The sequence below is a fragment of the Podarcis raffonei genome, chromosome 5, assembly GCF_027172205.1.
Source record: "Podarcis raffonei isolate rPodRaf1 chromosome 5, rPodRaf1.pri, whole genome shotgun sequence".
NCBI lineage: Eukaryota > Metazoa > Chordata > Lepidosauria > Squamata > Lacertidae > Podarcis > Podarcis raffonei.
Window position 1 is genome coordinate 4,788,174 of NC_070606.1, and position 14,848 is coordinate 4,803,021.

Consider the following 14,848-nt stretch of genomic DNA (forward strand, 5'->3'; position numbering starts at 1 on the left):
GGAATTCCACAGAAGGGGTGTTGCTACCCAGAAAGACACAGTACTGTATGTTTTTAATAGTTATTAGATAGATTGATAGATTAAATTCTATCAGTGTTTAATTGCTTTTTAATTGTTTTTCTTGTATGTTTTTTGCTGTTTTTATTTTATCTGTAAGCGGTCTTGAGTGCCTGTCAGGGAAAAAGGTGGGGTATAAACCAACCGACAATAATGATCTCAAGTCGCCACAACATGGGCCATACATTAAGTGATTAAAATGTAGTTGTAAACAAGCGCCAAGATTTCTAATATTTTCAGCTCCATTCAAAACAAACATATACACATTACCATGCAATTGTGTATAGCAATTGTGATTTATCATATCAACCTCTTTTCCTTTGCAATTGGGTCTCCAAGTGAATTTGCAGTTGACAGTGGTCTCTCCATCAGTTTCAGCCCATACTTTCACTGCACAGCATCCTTCATGTTGAAGGGCGTTCTTTGGTCAAGCTGTTCTCGGCATCACTCTGAAAAAGTGTGAATGCATGGGTGGGTTGGAGTCAGGTGTAGGTCATCAACAAAGCAATAACTCACCTGAGGACAGTGAAGTTAACTCTTTATTCTAGGAAACAATCACTGCTCTGGCCTAGTGGTCTCAGCAACTCTTTCTAGGAGGTCTTGCCCCAGTGATGCAGTTGCGAGGACTGAAGGTCTCTGCCTTCACAAGTGCCCTGTGACTAAGACTCCTTTTCCCAGGATCTTCCATCTCATGCTGCATCTGTGCACAACCACCCTCTGCTCCGCCTGTTTCATTTCTCTGCATGTTCTAGGAGACCGGGGGGGGGGGAGCTGGTTGCAGCAGGAGGGGAGACTCCCTGGATTCTTCAGGAGCCTGTCTCCCCCTGCCTCTTGGCCACCCTCCCCTCCACCCTCTGCTTCATCCTCGGAGTCTGAGTCTGAACTTCTCTGCCACAGCCTCTTCCTGCTCACTAAACCCTGTCACCTCTTCCCAGCCTGCTCCTTCTCCCTCTGACCACTCATCATTTTCCCACTACCAATCCCCTGGCTTGGAGCCCTCTTCCTCTGGGAGTTCCCTAGGGGGTCCCCGGTCGCTGCCTCCCGCCACTCATCTGCATTCAGCCAGTTCATGACAGGGTGTGCATGTGCATATGTGGATGTGTGTGTCCCGGAACAAAGCAAGGAGCTGTGAACGGCTTATGCTAAATATCATGGAATATTTTCCAGCATTGAGAATAATGTCATGGACTTATCTCCTACAGAGAATGCAGGAAACCCAATAGCTAGATATTTGCACTGACCTGAGTAAAACTTAAAAACTTCACAGTGGTACCTCGGGTTAAGAACTTAATTTGTTCTGGAGGTCTGTTCTTAACCTGAAACTGTTCTTAACCTGAAGCACCACTTTAGCTAATGGGGCCTACCACTGTCGCCATGCTGCTGCTGCATGATTTCTGTTCTCATCCTGAAGCAAAGTTCTTAACCCGAGGTACTATTTCTGTGTTAGCGGAGTCTGTAACCTGAAGCGTATGTAACCTGAAGCGTATGTAGCCCGAGGTACCACTGTATATGAAATGTCAGGAATAGGAAAAAGTTGTAGGCAGTAATGACCTAACACCTGCAATTATCTCCTCTAATTTCTGTCATTCTGTTTGCGTAATTATTTTTTGTTGTTTATTCTGAGGTTCCCTTTCATTAAAAGGCCAACTTCCCCAATGTCCTTTACAAAAATATTTAGAGACGCATAAGTGTATTCTGTGATTATTTCATCTAGGGCTTCTAGGCAATGCTTCCTTGAACCACAATTGCTCTTGGTCATATCAAAATGAATTGCCAAATTTCCACCCTTCTCATACTCTTCTTGGTTACAAGTTTTTGTCAATTATCCTTAGCCTTCCTGTTCAGATTTCAGTTCACATGCACCACTGGTTACAGTTTTTGAGTTGATAAGACTGCCTTTGAATCCCACCTCAGTATCCACTTCTCAATAGTCTTCTCAAGCCTTTTCCAACCTGTTGTCCTCCAGATGTTGATGGCCCTGACCACTGGCCATGTTAGGTGGGGCTGGAGGAGCTGTAGCCCTAAGCACCTAGACGGCATGAAGATGGAGACGACTGGTTTAGCCCAATTGTTTGCAACCTTTTCAGATCTGTCACCCATATCTAGTGCAAACTTTCAACACTGAAAGTACTTCTAAATTCTCTTCCTCCACCCCCCAGGGGTTTTCTCTCTTATGCTCCACTCTGATTTCAGTAAAGAATTTTTTTGTTGCTTTTCTTTACTACGTAAGTGCAGGATTTCCGCTTCTGTGCCCCTGGGTACTACCTTCTCCCATGTCATTGCTTTGTATTTTGTTATGTAATAGCTTTGTATTTGTATATTGTTTAATGCAATGGTAGCCATTGTATTGCCTTCCAGACAGTGTGACCTATAACACCCATCAACCCTGAATTTTGGCTATGATGACTGTGCCTTTTGAGAGTTGTAGCCAGTGTTCTTTTTTCCAAGAAAAATAGGTGCTAGAATTCACCATGACTCCAGCCGCTTCCTGTGGCTGCAGGCACAGCCTCCCGAAGGCACTTTGGTGCAACCCTTTTGCGATTGCCAAGGCTCCTTCCAGGAAGGTGCTTTGGCGGCCATAAAAGGGCCACACCAAAGCTCCTCTGCTCTGGTGTGACTTTTTTACATTTCTGGAAGGTGCTCTGGTGATTGTGAGAGTCTTGCCAAAGCACCTCTAGGAGGCCGTGCCAGCAGCTGCAGGAACGCGGCAGAGGTTTGGAAGGAAGAGAGCGAGCAGGTGACGGGCAAGCGCCGGGAGCAAGATGGTGGGGGGAAAAGGTGGCAGTACGGCATGTACTGCCTCAAAAAAGCACACAATATCCGGGGTGCATTTTGTTTGCTAACTCTGTTGTCTCTCACCTTGTTGATCCTTCAATTGATAGGCAGATATAAGCCAATAAAAACAAAACTACATGGAATGGTAACTATGGGACTGTTGCCCGAAACAGAGAAGCCTTTTGTTGAGTCCTTCATGGTAAAGTGGAGGAAAAGTTGTGTCTTCGTGCCAAGTGTTTCTTATCCCTGCTGCTTACTACTGGTTGTTGAAGTTGGGGAAATACATCATGGTGGTGGCAGAGAATGGAGTAAGTTTCTGCAGTAGCATGGATTGTTATCATCTGTGTTTCCACCCTCGCTCCTCTCGTATGCAACTCTCTCAACTCCCAGGTGAAATCAGAAATTGGGATCAGGAAGCCCTGCTTCCAAATTAGTAATTTTCTTATGCACGAATCCTGGCTAAGTCTAAACCTAGCTTTTTCCATGTATGCCATTAATCTGGCATGATTAAGGCCTATGAGTTTCAGCAGCCGGATATGCTACAAGGCAGCAATTAGCAATTTGCAGCTAGAGGAGCAGGAGGCAGCTGTTTCGTGTGAGAATTGGCTTAGATTTCATCCACAATATCACATGTTTTAGTCACTTGGCCTCCTCATCAACTGCAGAATGGGGCAATACTGTGAATGTCATCTTGACAAAACAAAACAAAGCTGGGCAATTATATATAAAATGTGTATATTCCCCCCCCCAACAACAATAAATTTTACATTTAAAAAAAAAAAAGATTCTTTTGAAGCACTCTTCTAAGATGCTTACCCAGATCTTTTCTGTGAACCGCCCTGAAACCTCCAGATACAGAGCGGTATATAAATTCAGTAAATAATAATAATGTTTACATTAGACAAGTATGAGCATCAGATAACTACATTCTCAGTTTTGAATTTTTTGAAGTCAGATACATAGTTATCTTTTTGGGTAATTAATTTTATCCACTGGCAGCTTTGAATGGAAGAACAACCCACCCACCCACCCCCAGAAAAAAAGAATTCACTGGGAGTCTAGACACTGCCAACATTGCCTGCATGCTCTGTGAAAATGGGCATTGGGGGGAAGGAGAAGAAGGAGTGGGCAAGGAAGCAAAAAACAGAAGAACCTGCCTCTTGTCTGCAACTATTTTATTTACTGATGTTTTTCTTTGTGGGTCCGAATTGTGTTGTTTATTAAAAATTATTTCAAATGGATTGAATTGTGAACTGCCTTTAGGGTCTGCTGTAGCCAGACGTGTTACCTATTTAATAAATAATGGACTGTTGTGATTGAACATTCAGTATTCATACATGCTAGACCAGGGGTCACCAACACAATGCCTGCAGACACAGTCATACCTCTTGTTACGTTTGCTTCAGGTTAAATCTTTTCAGGTTGCATCCTGCGGCGACCCGGAAGTAACAGAATGGGTTACTTCTGGGTGTCACCGCTCGCGCATGTGCAAAAGCTCAAAATGACATCACGCGCATGTGCAGAAGCAGCAAATCTGCCCAGACGTTGGTTGCATTCTGCTCAGGTTGCGAACGGGGCTCCGGAATGGATCCTGTTCGCAACCAGAGGTACCACTGTACCTTCTAAGTGTCCTGATTTTCCAAGGACAGTCCTGAATTTACAAAAGTCATCCCAGCTTCTGATTTGATCCCAGAATGTTCCTTTTCCCCCTGCATTTTCCTGAGCCAAGTGACACATCTCTTATCAGAGCTCAGCTAAAATAAAATTGCCTGAGTGAGGTAAGCTTCAGGAGCAGGAGAATGTTCCACAGTCCTCAACTGGGTTCCCCTTGCCGTTAGAAATGGATATGATGGGCTTCCCCAGAGCGGCTGGGGAAACCCAGCCAGATGGGTGGGGTATAAATAATAAAGTTGTTGTTGTTGTTGTTGTTGTTGTTGTTGTTGTATCTTCTTGAATGCGTGGATCTGCTGCTCTAACATCATTTGGCCCTTGGTTGATCTCAACAAGGTTCTGAAAACAGCTACTCCAAAGAATTTCAGCCATTTTATAAAGGGTCAGCGGGTCTGGGATATGCTTCCTGCCAAGTCTCATGGCGAGGGAAGTTACGTGCCATTCCAATTTGCTGACTTCTGGCACCCAAAATGTTGGCCTTTAATCTTTGTTTTCTTGGCAGAACAAATGAGCACACATGTAAGGCTGGTTCTTCCAAATCAGTAAACATAGGCAGCCTAAAATAAGCACTCTGCTTTCTTCTTTGGCTGGACTAATATAATAATTGTTGAGCAAAATTCCTGGTATAGTATAAATATTTATGGATATGGATTACCAGCAAATTGGATTTAAAAGTCTATGTATCCCTCTTTATTAGCATTGCAGAAAGTGAGGTTTAAGAGCTGCAGATCCAGTCTTCTTACACTGAGTTTTTTCATGCACTGCACAGCAAGAAACTTGAATTTGAAACGGAGTGTGCACTCAGCAGGGTGCCACTTTAAATCCAAGCTTTCTGATAAATGTACAATATGTGTTTTCAAACACAAATTTGTCCACATTCCCACTTCACATTTTAGGCATATCCTTAATACACTAGTTGTATGTCTTTAAAAAGTAAACTGTGAATAGAGGTCCTTAGTCAGGAATTCTGAGGTTCATTACTATTTTATGTATTATACCATAAGCAGAATTAACTTATTGGCGCTCATCACTCCCACCCTAATCTGTCCCCTGCTGGGACATTATAATTTATTAGTGCTAGGGTAGTTCAATTTCCTCTTTCTTCCTACCCCCCTTTACCCTTTTCTTCAGATTCCACTCAATAACATTTAAGGTATTGTCATTCAAATGGATGAACTCAGATGATCTTTTCAAATTCTAGTTCATTTTCACTCTCCCCCCCCTTTTTTTTGTCCCCAAGGCAGAAAGGAAAATTATCCATAGAAAGCAATGGAGAAATCCAAGATTTTAGCATAGCTGTAATTAGGAAGTAGCATGTCCTCTCCCAAGGGTGACTGCATGCTTTCAGCATTCGAAATGTTTCGCATATGTTCTTTTGGTAAACCTTATACAGACATTTAAAACAGATTCAGCTGCACACCAGTATTTTAGCTTAACTGTGCATAATGTGTTTAGCGCTTGGAAACAGTAATATTCTATTCAGGAAAACAATTTCAAATCCACCGTCAGATGTGACTTGATTGTAAGTATGAAGGAATCAGATTAATTAGTCAGAAATAAAAATAACTCTGTGGTTTTCTTCTCTCTCACACCGACACCTGCTGTTTGCCCACCATGTTCTTTTCAGCTTGTACAGGCCACTGCAGTTGCCCTTTGCAAACTTTAGCACTGGATTGCAAGATTACATAATCAATCCCAATAGTTGCTTGGGCAGGGGACATTTTGAGGGGTGAAGTTAAGCAATAAGTGATCCCATTGTTGACAGGGTGTGTTGGGTCTGACGTTAGCCCTGCTGCTGTTCACATGGTGAAGGAGCTGGTATAATTTGGTAGAAAGATTTGGCCCGTGTTTATCTTTCCGTGTGGAGCTTTCACAAACTCTTAAGTTAAACTGTGCTTGTTTGAGCTGGTGGATAGTGACAGAGTAGAATAATAGCACATTTGCATTGCTTCACGTGCATTGTCTTGCTGCAATCTTTTTGACAACCCTGCAAAGTAGGTCAGTTTTTTACCACCTTTCTGCAAATGAAAGGGGCTGGTGCTTACCTAACATCACCTTGTTAGTTATGGCAGTTTTAAAATCTGAAACTTCCTGATGCTTAGCTCTGTTTCTTTGACACTATGCTCAATCAGATCAACTGACATATTACCCATCCTATGCCCTTGAATATGTTGGACTATAAATCAAAATTGTAATTATATCTCTTAAAGAGTTCTTGCAATAAGCAATGTTACGATAAAGCACTAACTGTTCACTACCATAGTGAGATCTACTGACTGGCCAAAAGGGTGGTGAAAATTTAATAATAATGAGTAATTAATTTGTGGTTAAGGCACCTGGTGTGTAAAGTCTGAAAAGGGGAAATCCCATGAAGGAATCAGCATATGCCAGGATCTTTGCCATTTCATCCCTAACCTTGTGATTCCCAGAACAATCCAGTTCTAACTACTAAGTTTCTTTGAAATGTTAATGAAAATAACACAAGTGCAGTTGCATATCTTCTGTTGTAATTCGCTTTTCTTCATCTGTTCTGTATAAAATCCTCTTTTTAAAAAACCTCACATCTTCATTTAAACCACATACAAGCATGGTGTACCTGCTTGTTCCGAGTTGTTACTGATTTTGCAACTAGCATCATGGCTTTGATATGAGTGTTTTATTTAAAGTGTCCTGGGTTTTAAAAAATGTAATTGCAGCAGATGTTGCTCTGGATTTTCTCTCTCTTTCAGGCACTCTGAAGTTTTACTTGTCCCCCCCCCCCTTTTCTTTCTGCCTCCTGGACAGGTACATGAAAGGGAAATCCTTGCATAGTCAAATGTTTGTTTTACTGTCTAAGGCTGACAAAGGGCCCTTAGCCTGGGCTGATTTCTTCTTGAAGAGCTGTAATTATTCATGGGAAGGGAGGGGAGGGAGCCTTTGTCACTAATAGGCTTCTGGGTGCTTCTTGAAATGGGCTTTTATTATTCCTTTCAACATAATTTTCTACTGAGGAGGTTAAAAAAGAAACCCTCCTTCTTTGCTGTTGAGCGATAAAAGGTAATTGTCCTTTCTTGAGAGCTCTGATGCTGCTAGGTTCCTTATGTGTTTTAAAGGAGGTTGCAGGGGGGGGAAACGATGTTCTCGGTGGAATTGCCATGACAACAGTCCTTTAGAAATAAACATTCTGGCATTGTTATTCCAGACACACAAATGTGAGGGGTGGGGGAGAGCAGCTTTCTTTTAAGTACAAACAGATTGTGCCCCTTTAAAATGCACTTGTGAACTTTGCTTTTCTCAAGATTTACATACTGGTTTAGGGCAGAGAAGATTCCAGCATCTTTTACATTCTACGTACATCCCATTACGATACTAAGTGAAAAAATGGTGGCAGGGGTGCGGGTGGGGAGAGGCAGCAGTGGTTAAAAAAGACATAAACATATCCTTACCCAAAAGAACAACAACAAAACACACCTTGGTAGATATCTGAGAACTGACTGTGCTGCAACCAACAGTAAAACCACCGGTCATGAGGCAAAATGGAGAGGACATCCAGTCAGTTATGCGCTAACAATGGCTCCTAAGGCCACAATCCTGTGCACAATTATTTGGGAGTAAGTTCAGCCGAACTCAGTATGACTTGCTTCTTGGCAAACATGCCCAGGTCTGGACATTAGCTTTCAGGAGCGCTACATAAAAAACTTCTAAATGGACTTAGGTTGAAAATTAAGCACCTGTGTCTATACTGCATTTGCAGTGGTACCTCGGGTTACAGACGCTTCAGGTTACAGATGCTTCAGGTTACAGACTCCGCTAACCCAGAAATAGTGCTTCAGGTTAAGAACTTTGCTTCAGGATGAGAACAGAAATCGTGCTCCGGTGGCACAGTGGCAGCAGGAGGCCCGATTAGCTAAAGTGGTGCTTCGGGTTAAGAACAGTTTCAGGTTAAGAACAGACCGCCGGAACGAATTAAGTACTTAACCTGAGGTACCACTGTACTTTCATCTCCCAGTGGTAGAGGATGTGATTTGCATGCAAAAGGTCCCAGGTCCAAGACAAGGCAGCAAGGATTAGAAGCTGATCTCGGTATAAATCAGTTTCCTGGGTTCCTAACAAGGACTGACCGTACAGGATTCACCATTTTCAGCAATGTGATTCCCACCTCCACCCTCTTTTAGAGGTTTCTGAGGACTTGCAAACATTCCCATGTACTTACTAACATTGCCCTCAGTCACACTCAATCCTGTAGCCAAGTGGTCACCACACTTTGGGGCCACATTTTGAAATTTGAGAAAGCGCCGGTGGTGATGGTCACAAAATGAGTGCCATGGAGGGGTGTGGCATAACACAAAATTAGAGAGACAGCCACTCCTGTTAACCTTATGTTTATCATGGGGAGTGAAGTGTGTCCTTCTGGTCCCAGTTATGGAGCTCCTCCATCCCTCCCATCACCCTGATGCTGTTGCTGTCTAATAACAGCAGAGAGCGTTCCTCAGTAGGAAAAAAAATGTACTGAGGAACACCAGTCTCATTCCACACAAATCACCTAGAAGGTACCTGTACATTTTGCCCCATAGTGTTCTTTCTAGAGGGCTAGAAACTTACTTTTTTTAAATAAAGAAACAGGAAGAGTCTGGAGTACCTGCTCAGGGGCACCACTAGACCTGGGCGCCATGGCATCTATGGGCAACTGGTTGGGGACCCCCTGATGCAGGCAAATCTAATTGGCTTTATAGCATTATGACATCACCCACCCACAGGTCCCTGATTAAGTGGGACTGTCCATGTAACTAATTCAGGAAGACCGAAGAAGAAGCAGGTAAGAAAAACAATTGGAGACAAACAGACTCAGAAAAAGGTGAATATGTGGACAATATGAATATAAAATTCTGAGGAACAGAATTTTCATCTCACCAAACTGCTGAGCACCAAAACACTGGGTGGTTTTTTTCTTGGCGTCTGATGTTCTCAGGAACACAATTTTTTTTCTGATGTCAGTGGCAAGATTCAGCAAATAAGATTTCTTCCTCTGGTTCATTTCCGGCATCTTACAGTTAAACCCCCAGGCTTAATTTTGCTCCAGTTATTCCGTAAACAGTTCTCATTATTTGTGATTCACATCAGTCCCCTCTTCCTAGCACAACTAGGAATGGGAACATAAAGGCTCTGTATAGGACACCTGGTTATCTTTTATGTCCCACTGTGGTCTCTAGTCTGATTCTGCATGTTTCAAGCAGTAGCTTGATGATGGCGGCTAACAGATTGAGGTTGAATCCTGACAAGACAGAAGTACTGTTTTTGGTGGACAGGGGACAGGTGGGTGTGGGGGATTCCCTGGTCCTGAATGGGGTAACTGTGCCCCTGAAGGACCAGGTGCGCAGCCTGGGAGTCATTCTGGACTCACAGCTGTCCATGGAGGTGCAGGTTAATTCTGTGTCCAGCTACACCTGGTAGGCAGAATAAGACCCTACCTGCCCACAGACTGTCTCGCCAGAGTGGTGCATGCTCTAGTTATCTCCCGCTTGGACTACTGCAATGCGCTCTATGTGGGGCTACCTTTGAAGGTGGCCCGGAAACTGCAATTAATCCAGAATGCGGCAGCTAGACTGGTGACTGGGAGTGGCCGCCGAGACCATATTACACCGGTCTTGAAAGACCTACATTGGCTCCCAGTACGTTTCCGAGCACAATTCAAAGTGTTGGTGCTGACCTTTAAAGCCCTAAACGGCCTCAAAGGCCCAGTAGACCTGAAGGAGCGTCTCCACCCCCATCGTTCTGCCCAGACGCTGAGGTCCAGCACCGAGGGCCTTCTGGCGGTTCCCTCCCTGAGAGAAGTGAGGTTACAGGGAACCAGACAGAGGGCCTTCTTGGTGGTGGCGCCCACCCTGTGGAACACCCTCCCTTCAGATGTGAAGGAAATAAGCAGCTATCCTATCTTTAAAAGACATCTGAAGGCAGCCCTGTTCAGGGAAGTTTTTAATATTTAACGCTGTAGTGTTTTTAAGACTTGATTGGGAGCCGCCCAGAGTGGCTGGGGAGACTCAGCCAGACGGGCGGGGTATAAATAATAAATTATTATTATATTATTATTATTATTATAACTTGTAAAAGCCGAAATGAGCTCCCCTCAGCGCAAGGGGTATTTCTGCAATAAATATGTATAGAATTTGTTGTCATCTGGATTGTTTTCAGAATTTGTGCATTTTCTTTCTCTTTCTCTTTCTCCAGAGGGTATGAACTGTATGAACAAAGATCATGGGTGCGCACATATCTGCCGAGAGACACCCAAAGGTGGGGTTGCCTGTGAATGTAGGCCTGGCTTTGAACTTGCCAAAAACCAGAAGGACTGCAAATGTAGGTAGATGCAGACTAAATCTTAACTACCCAACATGCCTTAATTTCCATATTGCTGTTGTTTTATAAAAATCAAGGAATCCATTTCATTTCATTGACCTGTGGGTTTGTGTTAAGTATTTCCTGCCCATCTCGTAATCAGAGGCAGCATGTGTTGAATTATTCAATGTATTTAACAAGCATGCTGTACAACCACATGCTGATTTGATGGGTGAAGAAATTTGTATCCATTTCTTAATTCTCTGGTGTTAAATAGAACTGATAAATATTATAGGAAGTTGTTTCAGATTGCCATTTGAGGGTTGTTGTTTTTAGTAAAAATGAAGTAGGAATGGATGAACACTACAGTGGTGCCCCGCAAGACGAATGCCTTGCAAGACGAAAAACCCGCTAGACGAAAGGGTTTTCCGTTTTGGAGGTGCTTCGCAAAACAAATTTCCTATGGGCTTGCTTCGCAAGACGAAAATGTCTTGCGAGTTCCTGCGGGGTTTTTTTTCCTCCCCCCCTTTTTCCCAAGCCGCTAAGCCGCTTATCAGCTAAGCCGCTAAGCCGCATAACAGCTGATCCGCTAAGCCGCTAAGCCGCTTAACGGCTGATCGCTAAGCCGCTTAACGGCTGATCGCTAAGCCGCTTATCAGCTGATCCGCTAAGCCGCTAAGCCGCTTATCAGCTGATCCGCTAAGCCGCTTATCAGCTGATCCGCTAAGCCTGCTAAGCCGCTAATAGCGCTAATCCGCTAATGGGCTTGCTTCGCAAGATGAAAAAATCGCAAGACGAAGAGACTCGCGGAATGGATTCTTTTCGTCTTGCGAGGCACCACTGTATTAGGGAAATTCTGTGAATCAGTCTGTCTAATAACCGGCTCCCCTTTGAATATTGGTGCAGGAGTTATGCAGACCCCATAAGAAATTTTACTAAAAACATTGGTTATTTGACCCTGGTTGACCCACTTTGCTACTTTTTCAGTCACCCGGTCACCAGGTTCCTCAGTCTCCACAGTGCAGCCCGAAGGCTTTGCAAAGGTTCTGCATTCCCTCATGTATGCATATTGTATTCAAGTTTGGGTGGCATAACTGGAACTGTGGTTGATAGACCCAACATGGAACTCACAGACATATAGTGCAGAGCTTTCCAAACTGTGTGTTGTGACATGTTAGATCGTTGGCTGCAGTGTGTAGGTGTGTCTCCATTCATTTTGTTATTACAGTTTATGTATATGTCCGTATTTCTTATAAGAGATTAGTTTAAACTCCAGTTTGCTAGTTAAACTGAATTACTGTGTCACCAACATGAAAAGTTTGGAAAGCTCTGATACAGTGAATTGAATAGGGTGAGCCCTGAGAAACATGCACCATGGTGTGTTTTATTGCCATGGAACTGGAGCATATATGTGATGGACATGGATAATTTTTCTATCAATTGACTGTATTAGGATTCCAGATCCTGTCCTCAGAAGGCCTGTTTCTTAAAGAGTTTTGAGGTGGGGAGAGGCAACACAAACATAGTTTTCCCCACTGCAGTGATGAGAAAACCTGCACCTGCAAAGAGTCTGGAGTTTCTGCATTACTGGAGATCTAGAATCATAGAATTGTAGAGTTGGAGGGACCCCAAGGGTCATCTAGTTGAACCCCCTGCAATGCAGGAAACTCAACTAGATCACACATAACAGGTGGCCATCCAACCTCTGCTTGAAAACCTCCAAGGAAAGAGTCTCTTGGGAGTATGTTCCACTGCTGAACAACTCTTACAGTCAGAAAGTTCTTCCTGATGTTTAGTTGGAATCTCCTTTCTTTTAGCTTTAATCCATTGGTTTGGGTCCTAGCCTCCAGAGTAGTAGAAAACAAGCTTGTTTCATCTTCCATGTGGCAGTCCTTTAAATATTTGAAGGTGGCTACCATATCTCCTCTAAGTCTCCTCTAGGCTAAACATACCAAATTCCCTGAACTGTTCCTCATAAGGCTTGGTTTCCAGACCCGTGATCATCTTGGTTGCCCTCTTTTGTACACATTCCAGCAAGCTTGTGCTCTACTAAGTATCTAGTACGTTCACATGTACTACTGGCAAGCTAGGTGTTCCCCATCTTATATTTGTGCATCTGGTTATTCCTGGCTACATGCAGAACCTTACATTTGTCCCTATTGGAATTCATGTTGTTAGTTTGGGCCCACTTCTGTCTTCTGTGGCATTAGCTAACCTTCCCAGTTTGGTGTCATCTGCAAATTCGCTGAGCATCCCACCAGTAACTTCATCCAAGTCGTTTATAAAGACATTGAACAACAACGGGCCCAGGACAGAATCCCGTGGCATCCCACTTGTCACTTTTTTTACAGGCTGACAAGGAACGATTAGTGAACATTCTGGGTTCAGTCGGCCAACCAGCTACAAATCCACCTAACAGTTAATCTCATCCAGCCCACATTTTACCAGCTTCTCTGCAAGAATATCATGGGGGCCTGGGTCAAAAGCCTTACTGAAATCAAGATACACTACATCCACAGACTTCCTTTGATCCACCAAGACTTTAGAGATTTGTCTGGCATCACTTGTTTTGGAGAAACCCATGCTGGGTCTTAGTAATCACAGCATCCTTTCCTAAGTTCTAGGACCTTACCTGGTATTGACGTCAAGCAGACCAGTTGGTGGTTACCTGGATCTTCTTCTTTTTCCCTTTTGAAGATGGGGAAAACATTTGCTTGTCTCCAGTCTGCAGAGACCTCATCTGTTCTCCAATAATTCTCAAAGATTATAGACAAAGGCTCTGATATTACATCTGCAAGCTCCTTTAGTACTCTTGGGTATAGCTGATCAGACCCTGGGGATTTGAATTCCTCTAAAGTAGCTAGGTGTTCTCTTACCACCTCTTCTCCTATCATGGGCTTCACCTCCCTCCTTGAATCACTTATTCTGTTATCACCAGGTTGAGCACTGCTTTCCTTTTGGGTGAAGACAGAAGCAAAGTAGGAGACATTCCACCTTCTCTCTGTCCCCCAATAGCATTTCTCCATCTTCTGCACGCAAGGGACCTACTACTTGCTTGTTCTTCCTCTTGCTTCAAGCATTACCAAAAAAAAAAACCCTTTTTTTATTTATATTTTTAACCTCTCTTGCAAACCTAAGCTTTGGCCTGCCTGGCCTTCTCCTTGCAACTGTTGGCTATTCGTGCATACTCTTCCTTCGTGATTTGGCCTTTCTTCTGTTTCTTATATATGCAGCCACACTGATTTCTTTAGGTTCTTCCCACTTCTCTTTCTTCTTGGAATTGTCCTCCTTCGTGCCTTCAGTACAGGAGTTGGAACTAATAGACTAATGCAAATGCATGAAGATGCCTTATAATAATGTATGTGGCCTGGCAGATATACCAAGAGGTGGAGACTTGCCCAAGGCCATAGCCAGATAAGGATTTGAACCTTGGTTTCACACAGCTAAATCCAATGGTCCAATATACCACAGGGGCCCAGTATTACCAACCTCTGCAGCCACTTGAGAATCTTTCAACCTGGAGTAAAGGTATTGTTGGGCTTAACCATGTGGCTGGACCCAACGTGTGGCTGCAACACATTAGGTTTGTAAGCAGCTGCTGTGTGACTCCCCCTCCTCTGAATCTGTTGTGATGGAGGCACAGATAGGCGATCCAGTGGATTGAGTTTTGGATATTATTCTGAACGCCTGACTTCAAGTTCTCACTTAGCTGTAATTAAGTAGATAGTCTCTGGGAAAATCATAATCTCTAAGCCTAATCTGTTTCAAAAATGGGATAGCAGAGAGGGCAGCGGACACTGTCAAACCTTGATTTTAAATCAGGATTTGGGAAGCTTTTCCATTTTGGATTATCTTAGACTTAGACCATCAAACCTCTGCTTCCTGATAAACCAAGTTCTTATGTTTCCCAGCATTTTGAAACACATGACACAAGGATGGCAAAGGTGTGTGTCCCTGCTGTGGCCATCGTTGGGAAAGGTGCTGCCCTGGCCAGCTCCTTCCATCTAATAAACAGTGTGCACACACCAAACCCTGA

At 43.5% G+C, this 14,848-nt stretch overlaps 1 protein-coding gene across 5 annotated transcripts in view; it reads left to right on the forward strand.

Moving 5' to 3' along the window:
- The window catches only part of SCUBE1 (signal peptide, CUB domain and EGF like domain containing 1), a 182,795-nt gene that overhangs the window by 83,164 nt on the left and 84,783 nt on the right, over nt 1-14,848 (forward strand). For 4 of the 5 annotated variants that reach the window (XM_053387654.1, XM_053387655.1, XM_053387656.1 and 1 more), the window contains exon 5: nt 10,708-10,833. The exons of the other annotated variant lie outside the window; for it this stretch is intronic. In XM_053387654.1, the coding sequence (XP_053243629.1) occupies nt 10,708-10,833 (126 nt within the window). The remainder of the gene's footprint in view (nt 1-10,707; nt 10,834-14,848) is intronic. 5 annotated transcript variants of the gene reach the window in all.